General features: G+C 36.9%; 1 protein-coding gene across 1 annotated transcript; it reads left to right on the forward strand.

Moving 5' to 3' along the window:
• The first annotated feature begins 248 nt into the window (after positions 1-248).
• LRRC72 (leucine rich repeat containing 72) lies at positions 249-19,070 on the forward strand. The gene is made up of 9 exons (XM_032182669.1): positions 249-274; positions 1,567-1,640; positions 5,013-5,082; positions 7,367-7,448; positions 8,874-8,987; positions 13,274-13,363; positions 15,497-15,661; positions 16,647-16,674; positions 18,722-19,070. The coding sequence occupies exons 1-9, from the start codon at positions 251-253 to the stop codon at positions 18,885-18,887; spliced, it is 813 nt and encodes a 270-aa protein (XP_032038560.1). The 5' UTR covers positions 249-250; the 3' UTR covers positions 18,888-19,070.
• Positions 19,071-21,236: the final 2,166 nt, after the last annotated feature.

Genomic DNA, 21,236 nt, shown 5'->3' on the forward strand with positions numbered 1-21,236 from the left:
ATTTAAAGTAAATAGGAAGGTAGTTAGGAAAAGAGCCCATTTTTTTCCGGGATTATAACAGAATAGTGCCCAGGAAATCTCCTGGAGGAGATCTCACAGAGGCAGAGCAGCACTCCCCGATCTCCCTCAGACTTTGCGGCCCCGAGGCCTCCCGCAGGGCTCCCAGTCCTCACAGCCCCACAGCCACCCCCTCCCCGCGGCTGCCCGCCCTGCCGCGCCCCGGTCGCCTAGGAGCGAGCGCCGCCCTAAAATGGCGGCGGCCGGCGGCGGGCAGGTGAGCCCCTTCCCGCCTCTCGGCGGGGCCGCCTGACGAGGAACTCGGGGCGCGGAGGAGGTGGGGAAGTGGCAAGTGCCGGGTCCGGAGGAATGGCAGGCGCAGGGCGCTTCCCTTTCTTCCCGTGCACAGGGGTTGAAAGCCTCCTCTGGGTTTTCTGGTCCGAAGTAGGTGCGTGGTTCCTGGCTGCGTGCCTGGCAGCTGGCCCCTGCTGCAAATCCCCAGGGACAGGCGTTTCTTTGGGGGGATGTGGTACAGCTGCTGTGCTCCCAGCAGCTTTTCTTTTTCTGTCTGCGGATGTTGTGGGCCATTTGGACAGCATTTTCTCCTACCTGACAGCTGGGAGCTGTATCAAGTTCCTGGAGAAGTGGCAACTATGTCCAGCCACCAGCTGTGCTGAGTAAAAGGCTGGTGCACCCTACGGGTCCCACTAGCTCTGTGCTTGCCCCACTGGGAAAGCACCACAGCTTCAGCCCATTTGCAAGTGAATCCAAAGTTACTTTATGTCAACCCAATGACCCCAGAGCATGCTCCAAAACTCATTGAGCGCCTAATACAGGCTGCTCTAACCATACGCATCAGTACTTCCAAGTTTGCAAAGTCCAATTTGCAATTTCATGTTAGAGGCAAGAGTGATATTAAAGGACATTGGGCATTTACTAAAGCCGTTAAATGTTTTACTGGTATGTTGCTTTTTATCAGCTGCTAGAATTTGAGATCCATAATACTCATGCTACTAGGATTGCTTTTACAAATTATGGCACATAAGCACTATATTCTGAAAATGATATTTGTGCCTACATTTTTCAAAATTAAATATACATGTAGAGTTTTCTGGATGTGTAGAATCATAGAATAGCTCAGGTTGGAAGGGACCTTAAGGATCAGCCAGTTCCAACCCCCCAGATAATTTTAAAAAGTCATGTGTGTAAAATAAATTTGCATATTCATTGCAAGGTAAGCTGTTCTCATGTTGAACACCTGTACTGTTTTGGCTGACATGAGTTGAGAAGCCCGTTCTCCAGCCGACCTCTGTTTTCATACATCTATGAGCTGTGGGTCTCTATAGAAAACTGGAGTAACATAACTGTTGATGTATTTTTTATCAATTAAAAATAGAAACTGCCAATTTGATATCTCTTTATCTGCCTTAGACTATGCTGTAGTTTGCGAGGTGCTGTGATTCATACATTAATTTTGGCATATGTATTAATTTAGACACTGAATATATATGTTATAATGTAATTAATTATGCAGTATCTTTTGCTGACAAATGTATTGTGTACTGTCAGGCAGTAGAAAAACAGCTGAAGATCTGTGGCTTTAAGCGGAATATCGATGTCTTAGTATTGTATCTGGCTGGACAGTAAGTAAAATGTTTTTTCAGCTTTTACTAAAAATGGAGCACATGGTAAATGGTAACCTTTCGTAGCTCTTTCCATCTCTGAACATCATTTATATGTGAATTCTCAGTAAATCATATTTATACCTAGTCCATACATGTTGTGCAAGAAGAAATGGTGTAGATATATATGGATGTAGATAACAGAACTGCATTCCCAATGAAGTAGTTAAATGCCTCAGCCCTAGACACACAGTCCTCTAGCAACCCAGCATTGCTTGAGGGTCGGTAAGTTCATAGAGTTTTGCGTGAACTTCTACCAAGGGAACAGACATGAAGCTTAATGGGCTGATCTCTACCTGTTCTAACTAGCTTGTAAAGCTGGGTGAAAGACAGTCAAGAAAGCAAACGCAAAAACACAGGACCTGCCCAGTCTGAGAACTGCCAAATTTCTGACCTCCCTGAAGAAATCTGTTGTTGCAATAGCAAAACTCATTGGTAGCACCTTTGAAATTACCTGTGCATCACTACCATTAAGAATTGAAAGGAGGGCAGGGCAACATGAAGTGAGCACGAGAACACTTGTTTGGAGCTGACAGCACTGATCAGAGAAATGATCTCCTCAGTGAACTTTATGAAGCAGCTTAAGAGATAGGGCAGGTGAGGAGAATAAACCATGCAAAGTGAAGGAAGGCAAAGCTTTCACGAACCTGTGGGTGATCTAGGTTGATAGAGTGATATGCTGTAGGATGAACATGCTGAGAGGCTACTGTAGAGAGATGGATACATGACAGGACATACTTCAAAGTTTTTGAAAAGCATACTTTGAATTTCTGGCCAGGGCACAATTCCAACTGTTGCATACCTGTCTGCAGCCTCACAACTGTGTCTAGTGTTTGTATTGTTGATATCATATGTAAAGAACTAATGTAGTTGAATAATTCAGGGACAAGGTTTTAAAAGTCTCCAGGTTTTATGAATAAAAAAAAAGTGTTACAGGATTTCAGTGATTTAAGTGGAAATTAAGTGCCCTTGAAAGTCTCCATGTGTCCACTGGCATGTCTAAATTCCTTAGCACATCTCTCGATTTACACCATGAAAGAATTTGATGCTCTGTGAAAAGAAAATATGTTACTGTTAAATTATTATAATCTTTATTAACTTTATTATAGAAAGAAGAAAACACAGAAAATCCAAGTAAGGAAGAAATTTAAATAGAAATGTACAAGATGCATCCATGTATTTTTTAAACAATATGATAAAATTATTCTAATGCATATGTGTAAAATATTAAGACTATATATATATACAATCTTAAGAAGCACATTTTCTGATGTTAAGTACTTAAATATATGCCCTCATTGGCTTTGAAATACTTTTTTGTGTGTGGAATAAAAAAATGAATAAAAAGAAATTACCAGATGGCAGATACAGAAGTGATCTGTCTTTAAACCATCATCTTTCTCAAAATGGTTTAATGGGAAGACAGATCACTTCTGTAGCTGGCTTCTTTGATGATTGGAGAGAACCTATTTCCTTTTATTCTATACCAATTTATATAAACCTTGAATCTCAGCCAATCTCAGTATCAGATCATGCCTCCTTAACTGTTGATTTGACATATATTTCTGTTGGCTAAAGTACGAAGAAAATTAAAAAATAATAATGAAAGTCAATCAAACTAGAGGGAACAAAATTGTGTTTTTAAACCACTGCTGTTAAAGGGACATGAAAAAATTTACTTTTCAACACTGAAAGCTGTCATCCTAAGAAAACTGATTAACTTAGCAGTAGGTAGGAGTAGAGGGCTGGAGGCCAGAAAGTATCAGTTTGTAAGAGACATACAAAGTCTGGAAGGCATACAGAAAGGGACAGGCTCCTTTAGAGGAATTAAACTCTACCTGGGGCAAATTAAATGCCTTAATACCAGGAAAAAAAAAAAAAAAAAAAAAAGCACACACACACACACACAAAAAACCCACAGATCAAGGCTTGGATATAGTAGAGATGAGGCTGTTAAAAGAGAGGAGTAAAGCCAATGAAAATGTAAATCTGTAAACTAAGTGTAGAAATTCAATGACAAAGAATATGAGGAGATTTGGGCTTTGCTATCTGAAAAGTAGTTCAGGGGTGTACAGGTAAAGCTATACAGAAAAAATAGAAAATAGTTCTGTAAGAGCTCTGGATGTCCCGTCAGCATTCAAGCGATTATCTTTAGTACTTACAGTAATGTACTTGCTTGTGACAATAAAATAAACACATAAATATGCGATCAGCATGGAATAATCTGATTGTCAGAAATACAGGAGAATAAAATTACAGCAGATGGACTGTGTGGGGTTTGCTCTTGACTTTTTTTCAAAAACAAGATCAGAAAAAGTGTCCACTCCTCCTCTGTATGTGGTGGGTTTGTTGGAAAAAAAAAAACACATGGGAAAAGAGACTAGGTTTCATAGCTGGAACACAAGCTGATTGAGTTAGGCTGCTAATGTGAGGTTAATTCTTTCCAATGCTATTAATTCTTTCTGAAACACTTACCCTGGTGCTGCAAGATATTCAAATCAACACAAAGTTTTATTATGTCAATTAAAATTGTAAACATCATCTATAATTATTTGACAGGAAATCAATAATATTTATTTAAAACAACAAAACCCAGCAACAATTAGTGAAATTACTCAGCAGCTCACCCGTATTCTCTGGGTAGTAGGTAATTTATTACTTATAGTACACTAGCAAGCTCAGCTTCAACGTGCTACATACAATTAACCAAACCCCCCTACAAGCAGAGACTACCAGCTTCAGTGAACATGCAGTTTCATGTAAAACAAGACTGCTAATGAGTATGAGGAAATACGAAAGTTTATACAGCAGAGTAAAGGGGTGAAAAAAAGAGAAAAGATTTCACAGTGTGCATTAATACAAAAAATAAGAAATGTACAGTGATGTGCTAAGTGTCTTGCATCTCTGGCACTGTGGTTGGAGAATCTGTGTTGTACCTAAGACAGCTCTCTTTTTACATTTGTTGCCCTCTAGGATGCAAAAATCCTCCTCCTATGTTCTGAAGAGAATTTTAACAAGCTGCAAAGTAGATGAGACTCATACTCCTTGGAAAATAAATGCTGTTATGGAAAAATAATTTATAACTGAGTTTGTTCCAATTTCTTTACCACCTGCTGCTTTGTTATGCTTTCAGGTGTTTATAATGCATACATTGTTTCTCATTTTTGCTCTGTGTGTCTTTCCCTGCTATAATTTCTAGAGAATTGTTGCTTTTTAGTGTTTGCATAATATTATTTATAAAAAACTTAACCTTTTTTTTTTTTTTTTTTTTTTTTTAAAGTCAGTAAGCACAATGAATATTAAGAAATTTGTTACTTTATTTTCTTCCACCAGAGGACTAAGAAGTATTCCAAGTCTATCACGCTTTCATAGGTTGAGGTACTTGTGGATTAACAACAATAAGGTAATAAAGCATACCTTTAAAAAGCAGAACAATGCATTAACATTCCCTGTTTATTTCATCACGGTTTTCCTAACATAAAATATGATTGTAGTATCTAGCAAATTTAACTGATTTATATAAGACAGTTTTGAAGAAACCATTGTTTTACATTAGAGTATAAGCTGATTTTTTTTTTTTACATATCTCATTTATAAATTCCATGAATTCAAGGAGCTGAGTTTTTGTGCTAATGTCTTAGCAATAAAAAGACGGATTAGGTACACTTAGAACTATGTTATTGGAAAAGTTGCTTGATACCATACTGATACCTGAAGCCTAGGAGAGCATTTTCCAGTGTAGCTCATAGCAAGTGTTCTCTGCCCACCACAATGGGCAGCTTTTGGAACAGACTGACTTTAAGGTATTCTTAAAGAAACTTAGGGTTTTTCTAGTTCTTCAGGAAAGGAGCGGACTGCAGGAAATGCATAGGTCCTTCATTGTGCCCTTCCAGACATGCCTGGCTTGTTTCCTTGCAGGCTGGCAGCTGAGGTGAGACTCCTTTCTGCTGTCACGCACATGAGTGACATAAAACCCTTTCAAATTTGCTCCCACCTGCATACAACAAGTAGCACTGCCATGCTAAGATGGATGCAATGTCTTCTGTCATTATGCAGGCTGTAATGTCATCTAAACGTGTTTGAATTAAGAGACTTTGCTGGGCGAGTGACTAGAGTTTGACAATGAGCCACCGTAAATTCTGTTATATGGTCCTAAGACAGTTATTCAGACTATGAGCCATACTTTCTCCATCTGTGCAAATCCAGATCATAGCAATTATAAGTACGAGTTCTAAGACAATGCTCTGTAAAAATCCCCAGACACTACATTTTTCAGCCAAGTCTAGAATTATCTCATTTAGAAATCTCCAAATACATATTCAACCTTCCTCATTAGCCACTGGTAATTAAAAAAAAAAAAAAAAAAAAAGGCTGGAGCCTGCTTTTAAATTTATTATTTTATAGTAGTTTACATGATTTTTACAAAGGGTGCAAGTTCTTAAAGCACCGTAAGTGCTTGCTCAGGTAAATAAGTAGCTCTGTGAGCAGCAGGAAAAAAAAAAAAAAAGCATTCCATGTAATTTAGGAGTGTATGTATATCTGCTGCCCCAGGCTAACATCAATTATATAGCATGTTATGTAGACTTCGTTGAAAGACCTGTGGTTATCCAACTGTTTTCAAAAAAAGCAAAAATATGGATATGTGAAAAGGTTGAACTAAACCCACAGGTATAAGGCTTTCCCTTTTACTTCTAAAGGGCACTAAAGAATAAGGAGAAATGGCCTGATGACTAAGCAGAGCTGAACTGGTTGATCAGTAAAAGATAAATAAATCTGATTTTTGCATAGGTCTTACTTTCCTACTTATGCTGTAACAAAAATCATTCATTCAATGTTCTGCATAACTTGTGGAAAAAAAAATATTTTCTGTATAAACTGTGGAGAAGCCACTAAATGGCTGTTCTGAGAAGACTTCAGATAATAGGTGAAACACATTTTTCTGATCTTCAAAGAGCTAAAAACTTTTTAAATTTCCTTTAAGAACACATTACAACAATTTCATCACAAAAAGTAAATTTAAGATGATCTTAAAACAAACTTGTCAAAGGTAGAGAAGTGCTGCTATATACAATAGGTATGTGTATCATAGTATCATACAATCATAGAATATCCCGAGTTGGAAGGGACCCATAAGGATCATCAAATCCAACTCCTGGCACTGCACAGGTCTACCCAAAAGTTTAGACCATGTGACTAAGTACACATTCCAAACGCTTCTTAAATTCAGACAGGCTTGGTGCAGTGACTACGTCCCTGGGGAGCCTGTTCCAGTGTGCAACCACCCTCTCGGTGAAGAACCTTTTCCTGATGTCCAGCCTAAACTTTCCCTGTCTCAGCTTAATACCATTTCCGTGGGTCCTATCACTGGTGTTTACAGAGAATAGGTCACCTGCCTCTCCACTGCCCCTCGTGAGGAAGTTGTAGACTGTGTTGAGGTCTCCCTTCAGTAGTGTAGGCCCTACACTACGCATGGTACAATAATCATTGTGAAGAATATGATTTTAGTTTCAGAATGCTGTTACAATGGTCAGCTTGCTACCCCATTGTATATACTTTACCTCGCACTCAAGTCAAGACTGATCACTAAAAACTTCTAGAGTATGCCAGTTTTCAGATAGGCTGTGTTTATACTTCTCCAAAGTTAAATTCAGACTGACATATAGAAGTTTTCCTAACTCTAATTTCAGATCCAAGATTTAACTTTCTTGAAGAAAAACTACTGCTTGACTGAACTATATCTCAACGACAATGAAATCACAGATATATCAGGTACAAATCTTCCCTTTTCAGATTATTGGACAGAAATCTATACCTTCGGTTCTATGTATTGGCATTCGAATTTGTAACAGTGGACTACAGCCAGTAACTTAATGGTTGAAAGCTCCCATGTATGGGTAAATGTTAATTATTTTCTTCCAATGTACTTGAGTGGCTGTAACTAATAGCCAATATCAAGTTTGTGCTGGTCTAAGGGAATGAAATATCATTCACTTTAATGTCAGGCAATTGTAAAATATTTTTGATCTAGCATGACCATATTTTATATTCAAGATGGATATGCAAAGTTCTTTTTACATCTGATGATTTGTAGTCCTCTTGCTGCCCAGGCACTGCATAAGCTGATAGAACCTTCTGGAAGCCATTTATGTTTACGTGATGAAAAACTGATTGCAGTGCTAACGGACTTAGCATGAAAATGAAAGAACAATAAATTAACGAGATGTCCCACTTCTAATGCAGGTTAAGGTTCTGCAGTTTCTTTATGATGCAGTTATATTTACAATCAGAAGTATTTTGCAATGTTACTGCAAAACCGTTTTATTCTAAAATTCAAACTTTATCCTATCCATCTATTTAAATTTTGCTTGCTAGTGTAGATTAAAGTATCTATTTCAGACCAGTGAATTTCTGAATGAAAAGCCCAAAACATATTAATAAACCTGTGTATTTTAGGTGTTCTAAATGCTAATATTTTACTCTTCTCAGTCCCTATAAACTGTTCAGATAATAAATTATGTTGATTAGTTCTTGTGAGATTTTGAGAAAAGTGAATGTTTGAAAGAAACATTCAGACATGAGAGACATTACAGTAGATACCAACGTATGTGCTAAACCTGAGATGTCTAAACCTGATGTGGTGTGACGATGTGAATATATAGTCTGTGTCAGCAACAACGGTTATTTGGAATAACTTTTTAAATACATTTATAATAACTTGAACTATTTCCTACGGCATATGCAATGCATTGCTTGCAAGGCAAATGTAATATTAGCTAAGGATAAAAGGAAGTGAAGAGGAATTAATCAAAGATCACTGGGACATAGGAGGAAGGAAGGGATACAGGAAGGGAGGAAGAAGGTAGTTGATGTTGATTTGTTGAGGCAAGAGTGATGGAGACAAATGGAAAGAACTGGAGCAAAAAAAACCAAAAGCAGTGAGGCATATGTTTAAATGATGTGACTAGAAAGACAGAGGAGATATTGAAATCTCTGATAGTGTGTTTTTTTTTTTCCTCTTTTTTTTTTCTATTCTCATGCAAGGTGTTATAAATATGCAGACCTAGGTGGACAACTAGAATGTCAAATATAGTGTGCAACATAAAATAATTATTTAATAAATACAATGAAATATGTTGAAAATATTTATTTTTAATTTAATTTCATTTCATTTCATTTCATTTCATTTCATTTCAGGTGCTCTGAAACACTTGTGTGCACTACAGATTCTGTTGCTTCATAACAACCAGTTAAAACAACTTGGCAAAACAGTGAAGGAATTAAAAGGAATAATAAGCCTGCAGACCCTAAGTAATACCTTATTTCTATTTTGCAGAACACTAGTAGTAGTTTTTTAGTGTATGATGTTTCTTGTCTGTTTCTGCATCATTTGCTAATAGCTTTTGAAGCTAATTATCAATTTCAACCAAATGTGACCGAAGAAAGAGATCTGTAAAGCATGACAATTCCACAGAGTACTGCTACTACAGAAAAAAATGCTCAGTGAGTTCAAAAGTTAACTGCTTTTGGCTGTTGGCTAGCCAGTCTCCGGGATGAGTAGTGTGGAGGCAGTCAAAGCAGTTTGTAAGGGAACGTGGGAGTACACTGCTCATGGAGGTGAAGGGAGATGAGAAACTGATGTTATTGCTGTTGCGAGTGTGAGGAAGGTTATAGAACCCAAATTCCTGTCTTGTTAATTACATTGCTTGGATAACTTATATTCTACATCTTTTTGGTAAATCTGTGGATTTCCAGAGTCTAAGATATTAGTATTTAGATATTAAGTATAATAGTATCTGTGGTATAATTTTTCGTGTACCGATTGGAAATAAAAGTTGCATAGGATCTGAAATTTGAAATTAAATGATACAAGACAGTGCTGTCACTACTGAGTTACACTCTAAGGAGTAGCCTTCAGGGAAGTAGGATTATATGCTATTAACCTGTTGAAAATGTGAATGTAAACAGTTGTTTTTTTTTTCATGGTTCCTAAATGAATGTTGTCTTTGGACATGCCAAACTCTCAGTACTTTGAGAAAACAGGAAATTAGTTTCATGTCTTATCACAGTTAATGGAGGCGAGCGTCATCAAACCATACCTCTTTATGTATTCAAAAATTGAATTTTTGACTGCAGGAAAGGAAAAATGGCTTGAAAATTATACTTTTAATTGAACTTAATGTTGGTCTAAAATTCACAAACAAATCAAGTGTTTAGGAAGACAACATGCCAGCAAAATCATTATTTTTTTTTGTTATGGGCAAAACTGAAAAAATAGTCCATGTAAGAATGCAGTTGTTTGAAGTGATTAGGCAAAGTCTGGACAGACATCCTATGTATGAATGGTGCTGTCAGTTGAATTTAATGTTATAGCTCTGCCAATTAATATGTTGCTTCATAAAGCACAGCGAGTTTGTTGTGCTTTTTGCAGTTGTCTATGGGAAATAAAGAGAAATAGTTAAAGTACTGCTGAGTTATTACGAGTGGCAGTCACAAAGACGCCATGAAAACTGGATGGATATTGAACTGGTCACTGCTATGGAAAAACAATTATTTAAAAGTACTATCAAACAGAATACATAGAGTAAGCTGGTCTGCCCTGATTAAAATGTTATTCAGTTCAAAGATATGAGAGTAAATGCAAACCATTGGAAGAAACTTAATAATCTGCTTTACAGTCATTCCTTGCTAAGCTTTCAAAAATTTTTCAGTGCCTTTGCTTCAAATAAATTAGATAGTACTGAGTTCTCAGATTAACAGTACTACATTAGTTTAATAAAATACATTATCATACATGTATTTGAAGTAAATGACAGCAATAAATGAACAAAATAAATTTTGAAAGTGATATCCTACATATCGTATTACTGTAGCATTTATCTGCCTGTCTGCAGAGTTCAGAAACGTGAGATGGGTGCCGCATTTGGGCTGTGTATCTTTCAAAAGGCCTGTGCCCATATTCAGCTTTATAAAATAAAAACTGTTTTGGAAATCGGAAGGTTCTCGCTGTTGTGAGGTAGATCTTTTTTAGATTTATTTATTTGTTTGTTTGTTTATTTATTAGCTGGACAATTTGATAAAAAAGTAAAACAACTTGCAAACCTTCAATAGAACTTCCGGAAAATTAATATTTAATTATTGTGTAGCACTGGTGGACATTAGAATTGTTAAAATGGGGCAGTCTAATACGCTATTATTGGGCACTTCAGAAGCAACATTGAGCTACCAGAATGTTGCATTTCTCTTTCTTAAGGCTCTCGTGATTTTTAGCCACTGCACTGCAATGGAGTTGAAGCATAACAGCATTCTTCATCACACAGTTAGGGAAGAAAGTCAGCTTCTAAAGATTTACTGGATAGGTTGTTCAAAACTGCAGCCTTTTGGGAGATACAGAGGGATTCTTTATGGGCTCACCTTGTGCTCCCATCTCTGCTTTGGAATCCAAGATTTTTGTTATGTACTCTGTAAATTGCCTCAGCTGATTTATTATCCACAACTGATAACATCTTGCTGCCAGTCCTCAGAAAACTTGTTTTGTTCTTCACTGTGTTTCTACCACAATAGTTCCTTTCTGCCCCGTGTGGGACAGGCACACTGTTTTCCTACAGTCTCAGTTGAGAAAACAGACAAAACTATGGAGGAAGAAAGTATTATCCCTAATTCGTAGAATGAAAACTACATGACTTTGACTGGAAAGTAGATAGCAGAGCCTAAAATTGATCCCAGATGTTTTGTAAAATAAGACCATCTTGATCCATACAATGGCTGGATTTATTTTAAGAACAAGCAGCAGAAAAATTTGTATAGTATAAAAAAACCCCACCAGTCAGTACTGGGGAGGAGGGATGTGCTCTGAGTAGCATCCAGATTCAGAAGGACTCAGTATCAACCCCTCTTTGTGTCTTGGAAAATCTCTCTTGAATTGCCATTCCATTCCAGTACTGCTTGAAACACAAAACTTACTAGCTTTTAGAGAAATTTCTGAACCATTTTTCTGTCTGGAATGCTATCACATATTGTCTTGACTCAAAATCAGACTTACCAGACATCTACCTAATGTTATTTCAAATTAACACCACCTAGAAAAAATGGCTGCGCACTACTGTGTTCAATAAAAATGTAACTTTCTTTTGCTGCCACCTTGTGGCTTTTTTACTACTTCTATATACAGTGATTTTGTTGAAAAGTCATTAAAGAATTAAAAATTTTAATTTCTTCTCTCTATACATGAACAGACATTTTCTGCATAAAAGATGTCAATTCCTTTTTCCAGACAGACTGAGCCCTCAAAACAGTCGGGCAGTACCATCAAACACAGAGCCCTCTTTGGCAGTCAAACCATCCTGAAGAATAAAAAATGACACCTGTTCTCAAAGCTGTGTAGAATATTTCCAGATTTCTTTCTTCCTTTAGTGTCCCTGAAATATCAGAACCCTTATTTGTGTCTGTAATGCCACCTTTCCCTACATGCAGAAATTACATAAATGAGAGGATTTTTTGCCCTATAATGAATATTAGCCACAGCCTCTCCTCCAACAGAACAGTGTAGAAGTTGTCAAAATTATTAACTTTAAAAGTTTTTTTTTGCCTGCTCTGATCTTAAGGTAGAAACCTTCTGATTATTTTTACTTTACTGTCCAAGTAGAACAGTATTTGTTAAGGAGAATGCAGCATTATTATGTTTTTAATTTTGAAAACAAACAAACAAAACACTTTTTTTTTTTTTTTTCCTGTTTTCTGATTTGGGAATGAGCCAATTTCTGCTTTAATCAACCTCAGATATCATTTGCATGAACCAAACCAAATCTGGCATGTAAGCTAGGCGAATGTTCTACATCTGTACAAAGCAGCAGCACAGGGCTGATTACCTGCCTCTGTGGTGCAATTTTAGTCAAGTTGCTAATGGGCTTTTGAAGCTTAGGGCCTCGCCTCTTAATGAAAGTTATGAAAGTTGGTGGCATCCAGGTTCCAGGAGCTTAGGCCCTTTTAAACATTTTAGTCTTTAGGTTTCTGAGTTTTCAAAAACTAGTCTTCCATTGGTACATCAGAAAACGGAGTGTCTACATTTTATATTGCATCTCCGAGATGCAATATAACTTTATATCAGCTCTGACAAAGCCTTTGGAGTCCTGAAGCTCATCTTTTTGCAATTAACTCTCTCCCCCCCTTCAAATTTTGTCTTATCTTTAAGCCATCACACCTAAAAGACTACTACAATTTAAAATAGGCATCACCTAACAATACACAATAAAATCAAAGGCAAGTACTTAGTGGTTTTGTCTGTAAGTTGTAAAAAACACAAAAAAGCTTCAAAGGCTCATCGTGCATAATGGCACCTTTATTTGGTTCTTGCCTGTGGTATTTTGCATCCTGTGCAATAAGCCACTTCTTGCAGTCTGTGCTCAGCTGAGTAATTTTGTCTGTGTAAAGAAACTGCTTTATTTACCTACTATAAAAATAATTTGAATTAATACTATTTTGTACAAAATCTTTGGCAACTATTATTATTTAATTTTCCCATCTTGCTAAGTTTGTTGTTTTTCTTTTGTTCTTTTGTTGGTGGTGTTGGTGTTGTTTATTTTGTATATATTTTGCAGACTTATTCCATAACCCTCTTGCACATGATCCAGACTACCGCCTTTACGTGATACACTTCCTTCCTTCAGTACAGCTCCTTGACAGGAAATGTAAGAATTGCTTTTCTCTTTTCACGGAGATTGTTGCTTTTGATTTTAATCCATTTGGAAAAAATAGGTGAATTAATTTCTTCAAGTTTTTTATATGCATTTGTTGATACAGCAAAAGATCTAATGAACTGGTAGCTATTTTGTGCAAGGTTTGTCATGCAAATAGACAATTGGCATAAACAGTTGTATGGCATAAACAGTTTACTTTGTCAAACATTTTTTATTTCTGTCTTTTTCTATTTGACTTATGTATATTTATCCTGTAGTTGGTCTGTATATTTGGGGGTAAGAGATAAAAGCCATAGTTAAGAAACACCTACCTACATTTTATATGCATATGAACCTGTACGTGAGTATATCTACATACACCTACCTACCAGGAGTTGGACTCAGTGATCTTTGTGGGTCCCTTCCCACTCCGGATATTCTATAATTCTATATGAATTCTATATGCATTCAGACTAACATATTTACAAGTGATCCTGTGTACTTAGATATGGATAATATTCTCAGGTGTCTGTATGTTTCTATACAGTTTAAATGCTTACGTGCACATTTCCTGATAAGATCCATGCTGACCAAGCTGTCAAATATAAATCTTCATGAATCATCAGGAGATCTTTCACAGCTGTAAATGCTACTGAAAAAATAATGATCTTGAGAACAGACAGATGATAAATCTATAAACATGACAGTGGAGCCAGGAACTTAGCTTCGTGATTTTGTCTTTGGAGTTGGGAGAGCCGTGTGATTCACTGGGAAGCACTGTGAGAGGTGTTGATTCGTACCCCAGTTCTTCCTCATAAAAAACAATGAGGAGAAATGACAACATCATCTTGAAAACCTGCTCCCAGTCTCTAGGAGAAACAGGATGCAGGACTTGAGATGGCAACCACAAGATTTTGCATGGGCTGGCAGGTTGCACAGCTCCGTCATAAACGAAAACTGGCGGGTGGGACATCGTATGTGTCAGGGGTTAGTGAGCTGCTGGATTTGACCATAGCCATTTGCCTACACATTCATCTTGTACACTGGTAACTGTACCTCCAGTCTCTTTGATATTTGGGCTGGTGTTACACCTGTGCTTAGCACTTCCATCAGACAATTTTACTATAATCATTTTTGGCTAGGGTGGGGTGACTGCAGGTAAACCTGCTGGAAAATACATATGGCATTTACAGTTCTGGAAACATTTCCATAAAACTTCGTGGACTTCTCTCTTCAATACACCCATACTGTAATTAGTCTTGGCTTAGGACTTGAGGCATTAATTTGTACCAAGCCATTCCCTGGACTTTCTGTTTAGTGAACTATTCGTTACAAAGACTGTACTGTTAAATAAAATGTTCCCTTTTTTGTGTTAAATGGAAAATGTTCTGGCTGCGGAACATTCCCACAGCTCTGTCCTGGCTGTCTGCTTTACGCAGGACACATGCTCACACTTCTGTTACCTCCAGGCATGGCTACTGCAGTTCCTTTCTAACTAGTCCCCCAGACACCATGACTTAAAAACTCCCCAGAATTCAAAATGTTTCTGCCAAAGTTATGTTTTAAACCTGCAGCTCACTTCTATTTCTTATCTGAAGTGCTGGATTAGCATGCAGTTCAAATCATGAAAGTTAAAATCCCCTATTTGACTTAGGGTCTCAAGCTCTTTCTTTAAAATGTAAAGTTACTTTTTAAGTAAAGTGCAAAACAAGAAAACATGAAGCATTTCTTTGGATTGTGGTCCTACAGTTTTCTCTGTAATTGAGGGATGGGAATTGAACTGATTTTGAAGCAGGATTTGTTTTCACTATTCATACAGAAGCTTCCAAGTCTTTAGTAACTTCTACAGTAGGTCTCATTAAAATGGTAATGAAGAGACTTGCTTTCTAGTTTATTGGTTTAAAACGCCTGATCCTACTGCATCCAAAACAAATACTTGATTTTATTTGACAGGACTTCACTTCAGAGCCATTGGAAGTATCACTCCACAGTCCCATTCTGAATCATGGTGAAATCATGCAGTTACAGTGCAATTGTTGTAAAACTCTGTACAAAATAATGGGAATCGCCTTCTGCATGCACATAGTTGATACCAGACTTTTAAGTTGATAGAAATAGTATTTTTTTTAATATCCCTTTTAACAGCAGTTACACAAAGAGAAAGGGAGTCAGCATTTCATCTTTATAGCTGTGAGCTGTCTTGTGTTATGGAGTCGATAGCTTTTGGAAAGAGAGTAAATACACCGCTGGGGACCGCCACGGGAGGCAGCAGAGGTGCTCAACCAGCCAGAAGACTGATGATGGCCCCAGGTATTTATAATAAAAAAAAATGAGAGCATACATATTTGAGTGATTTGAATTAGAAGAAAACAAGTTATTTTCATTCTTTACAACTTTAAAGTTCTTTACATTCATCTGATAAAAAGTTGTCTTTAGTAGTAAAATATAAATGCATCAGGAACTCAACCAAACTGCTTCAAGTCAGGAGCACTGGTGGCAACAGCCAACAAATGATTCCTTCGCCTGCGTCTATTGTGACAAATATGCTTTTGCCACTTCCTGTAGTTACAGAATTGTTTTTAAGATACAAACAGCATTTTTTCCAATATGTATCTTTATGTTTTGTTGTTGTTTGTTTTTGCTTTTTTTTTTTTTTTTTTTTACTTTTGTTTAGTTAAAACATTTCAATATACTACTATGCTGACTTGGTGATCAACATCATAGAGTTTTGATGCCCTCTAGTGCTTTTATAAAATAATCTCTTGAAGAATTTATTTCCTCCTAGTGATGTTAATTTTGCATATCTTGCCTAGTTTTGTAAGCAGAGGCCTGTTTATGTTTTCCAAGCTAAGACTGTTTTAATGATGTCTGATAATAGCATATAAAGTAATTTTTAAAGAGTCCTGAAAACATTCACAGCTGTAAGACTGTGTAAGGTCCTGGCACAAGAAAGCAGGTGAGTACCATCCATAACCTTGTGACTTGTATCATGGGACCTTTCAGAACAGACCTTGGATTTCCACACAATACTGTCTGTCTTCTGTGAAAGAAGAAAAAAAAAACACACAGAAATGTTTATCTAGGGAAAATAAAATATGACAACTACATAAGCTTAAAAAGAACTAGGTATTTGTTTCCACAGTAATTGAATAAAAGATGATATTACACATTTCAAATCTTTTGCTGTTTTTTAGTTAATTTGAACTAAAAAGTATTTTAGGATCAGGATGGTAATCCTCAGCTAATCAAACTGCTGTGTAGACATTAATGTCTTAATTTGAACTTTTTCTTACAGATTGTGAATTTGGAAATCACACAAATAAGTAAGTATTTTTTTCTATACTTTTTTGTTTCCTTTTCTTTTGTATTTCAGAAACATTTAATTATTTTCCTCTTCCTGTACATAAAATAAACCCTAACAGAAGGAAAAAACCAGTAAAAATAATCTTTCAAAAATGTTTCTGGTCTTTTGTATTTAACATAGTTATAACTCTGCATTATTCTGATATGGCAGCCTACTCACTGCTGTTTTAAATTTAATATTGAAAGGTATTCCAGGTATATAAAAATGCTATTTATTTATAAGATCAAGTACTGATTGCTAGAAAAAGCGTGCCTGAAGCATTACTGCATCAGAATAGCTGTTCTGTCTTGTGGCATTAACAACTTTCTCCTGGCTGGCTGTCCAGTAATACACACAGTCTGGAAAATATTACTTACCTGTAGAAGGATTTTTATTATTTTTAGTCTATAGTTGATGTTATATTTCAACATCATAGAAATAAATGTAAAACTCACTTCTGTTATCTCTGTGCCTAGACTGAGGCAGTATAATGGCCACATTTTAATGCAATGAAATTTTAAAATGCTATCTTTATAAGGCATATTTACAATCTTAAGGTATTGGGTTTGTTTATACTTTCTGGTTTCATACATCAAAATATTTGTAAGATGTATTAAAGGAAATAAAAAAGCCTACACATAGAATTCATAGATTCACGCAGTCATAGAATTTTTTAGGTTGGAAAAGACTGCTAAGATCGTCTAGTCCAACCTTTAACCTAGTACTGCCAAGTTCACCACATCTACACGTTTTTTGAAGACCTCCATGAATGGTGACTCAACTACTTCCCTGGGCAGATTATTCTAATACTTCACAACCCTTTCAGTGAAGAAATTTCTCCTAATAGCCAACCTAAACCTCCCCTGTTGTAACTTAAGGCCATTTCCCTTCATCTTAACACTTAGTGCATGGGAGAAGAGCCCAATCCTCACCTTGCTATAGCCTCCTTTAAGGTAATTGTAGAGCGTGATAAAGTCTCCCCTGAGCCTCCTCTTCTCCAGGCTAAACAACCCCAGTTCCCTCAGCTGCTCTTCATAAGCCTTGTAGCTTCTAGACCTTTCAACAGCTTTGTTGCCCTTCTTTGGACACGATTTCCCTTCTTTAGACAGCATGATGATTTCCTTTAACAACTTGATTTTATATACCTAATTACTTTGAATACAGCTCTTTACAATCAGCCTAAATTACGTTCAAAAATTATTTCCTGCTTTCAGTGGAGTTAGTTGTCCTCATGGATACAGTGTACAGTTTCCTCTCCATCTTACTTACGTAGATGCTTAGGCTTTACAAGGTACCTGAGCATTTAACAAAGTGCTATACTCAGTGGGAATAGTCACATGATTTCTGTTAGGTATGTGTTACTACAGCTACACATTTGTGAAATAAGTTCTTACAAATTCAGTTTTTAATACTGTATCTGAGTCTAAATTTTTTTGGTCTAACATGAAGCCTGTGTCAATTCTGAACTGATGTTGCAAGTCTGCTGCTTCTCTCTCCCAGACTGCAGCTGTGGCGGGATACCTGAACAACACAAGTTCTTGGTGTTCTGTGTTCAGAGTTTTGGATTCACTTACATGGTGGCTATTTAAAAGACCCATGCTGAAATAAAAGTTGCATTTGCATTAATGGATATCATATCACTATGAAATCATAAAGTACACAGTTTTATGATTTACACTTCTAAGAATCAGAACATGAAAATGTACAACAATTATACTTTTCATGAAAAAGAAGCAGTGAAAACAAAATAGCAAATTCAAGTCTGCCTTAAATGTATTTTAAATAATTTATTGCATGAATATTTTTTCCTTAGAGTCCTGTGATTCTGAACTTCTCTAGTTTTGTTTTGCTTTTTAAAAATTTGGTGACAGAAGGAAACCTTCCAAAATTAAATTTTTTAAAATCCTCGCTGTTAGTATCATCGTGACTTCTACCTTCATTTTCTACACAAAGTGTGCTTAGTAAGTTAGCTCCAAATGAGTTTGGAAACATTGAGGTAATTTACATTTGATTTGTTCTTTTTGCAGAGTTCCATTTGAGAACCCTGAAGATGCTGTTTTACTACGGGCAATGACAAGATCTGTAATGGTATTTTCCTCTCTTGACTGGAACAAAGTATCCACCTGTCGAGAAAGACGTCTTGAAAACAAAGCAGAAGATTCCCCTGAGAAGCTGACAATCCAATTTAGATGACTGCTTTCTTGCTTAAGAAAAAAGTCACTCCTCTGTCTAGAGCAGATATAAACTTCTTACATAAGTTAATATCTCTATAACAGAAGTACACCAAACCCCACATCCAATTAAATGAACTTCCAGCAACAAAAAGTATTAGTGTAATATTCCTTTTATTATCAAATACATGTATATTATGTGGAGAGTCACGAAATAAAGAAATCAAATTATAAATAGTGGCAATGTTACAATAAAAGATGTTTGAAATGCAATTCTTACCATGCTTCTGTTACCACAAATTATTAAAGCCAAAATAGAAGCCAATTTTTTAAGAAATTAAGGATGAATTACTTTATTCTTTACCATTTCTACTGGCTAATATTGACTTATTATGTTCACTACTAGTAATTTGGGTTCCTCCGTCAAAATAGATATCAGATAAACCTCATTAAGCTTTTCTAATTTATTAGAGGAGTTAAAGTTCCAATTTGCTGATTTGTGAGCTGCACGAATTCACTAAAAGTTCTTAGTTTTATGAGGATGCTGCGTTGGGTCTCACTGCTGTGGAGCCAGGAGCTCTTAAGTGCTGAAATCTGGCTCTTGTCTCTGTCTGCTCATATTCCCCCAGGATGTGGGCCTCTATTTAGCAGTCCTTGTGGAGACGGGGCATATCACATGAAGCGCACTGGTCCCAGCCTGCTGCCAGTGCTGTAGCAATACACCTGACGCTTTTGGCTTCTCAAGGCAGTTACCACAAAGGGAGCCAGCAGGCAATGTGTATGCAGATGTAAAGTAATACATTTCCTCACATCTTTCCTTCTCCATTCTGCCAAAGGCTTACTTTCAGTCAATGCTATCTGACATATCAAAGCCCTTCTTCAGCCCAGGGCTTGTCTTCTGAGTTCCTTTTTTTTTTGTCCTCAGCTAGCACTGAGTCACGGAGCAGTCTAGGCTGGCAGGGATCTGTGGGTCCAACCCCTGTTGAAAGCAGGGCCTGACATTAGGTTATCCAGCATCCTGTCAAGACAAGTCAAATATTTCCAGGGAGGGTGAGACCACCACTTCTTGGCAACCTCTGGCAGTGTTTGTTTAATTGCAATCCCGAGCAACTTTCTCATATCCAGATGGAATTCTGCCTGCAACAACGTGGGCCTGTTGGCTCTTGTCCCGTCATTGTGCATCTCCATCAAGATGGTTCATCATCTCTGTAGCTACCTCTAGGTGTTATAAGACTGCGATTATATCTCTCCAAGTCGTCCTTTCTCTGGAGTTGAACAAGCTCCTCCAGCTCTCATATCACCACGATGGCACACTAGCTGGAAGCTCTCTTGTTTTTTCATGTCTCTCTTGGTCCAGGTTGACCAAAACTGGACACAGTATTCCAGGTGTGGCCTAACAAGTGCCAAGTCAGGTGGAATAATTACACCCTCGACCTGCTGACTATACTTTTGTCTTTACCTTCAGTGCTGCCAGGGCATACTGCTGGCTCAGGGGCAGCTTGCTGCCCGCCAGGACTTCCAGGTGCTTTTCAACAGACCCAGACAAATCCCAGCCTGTACCGCTGCTTGATATTATTCCATCCCAGATACAGGACTTCATCCTTTGTTAAACCTTGTAATTCTTTTCACCTTTTTGATGTTAGATTCCTTCCTTTTTGATTTCAGCTTCCTTATTTTTCTTGCTTAAAGCTGTATGCATTTTCTAAATGCCCTTAAATCATCCTCATCTCTGAGGTTTTAAAAGGTAGATCAACACCTTGGTAGGTTTCAAGAACATTTAATTTCTCAAATAGAATAAGCTTACAGAGAAGCTAGATCAAATAATCCCTAGATTGTCTGGCTCTTTTGAACTCTTACAGCTGGCTGTGCTCACAGAGGTAGTCCACAATGTAATAATTTCATAGCAGCAATTTCACAATCCCAGAATCTGTAGATTCACATCAGATTTCACATGTCATAATTGACATGGAAAAGGCTGAATTTAATGTTTTCTTTGAAAGCAGACTGCACCCCACATGGAAATGGGAGCTCAGTTAGTAAGCAATGTCACTTCAGAGTAAATTTCATTGATTTCAAATTTTTGGATCAAATCAGAGGCACAATATTTCTGGCCTGCAATATTTCTTTGGTCCCTGTCTTCTTTAGCTTAAAGAAAAATCAAAGTGAAATTTCCTATTTTAAAGTTTTCTGCTTAGAAAATTCTGGAATGCAAAACATGAAGAATTTTATTATAGAACCTTTTTTAACAACTAACAACTTCATTTTCCCCAAATAATATAGATTTTGAAAACAACAAAAAGCATTTCACATGAGTAAATCTTAAAGGATTTTAACTGTACTTCTTGTAATCTTCTTGAGCATACAGATGGGC

The sequence above is a fragment of the Aythya fuligula genome, chromosome 2 (genome assembly GCF_009819795.1).
Source record: "Aythya fuligula isolate bAytFul2 chromosome 2, bAytFul2.pri, whole genome shotgun sequence".
NCBI classification, from domain to species: Eukaryota; Metazoa; Chordata; class Aves; order Anseriformes; family Anatidae; genus Aythya; species Aythya fuligula.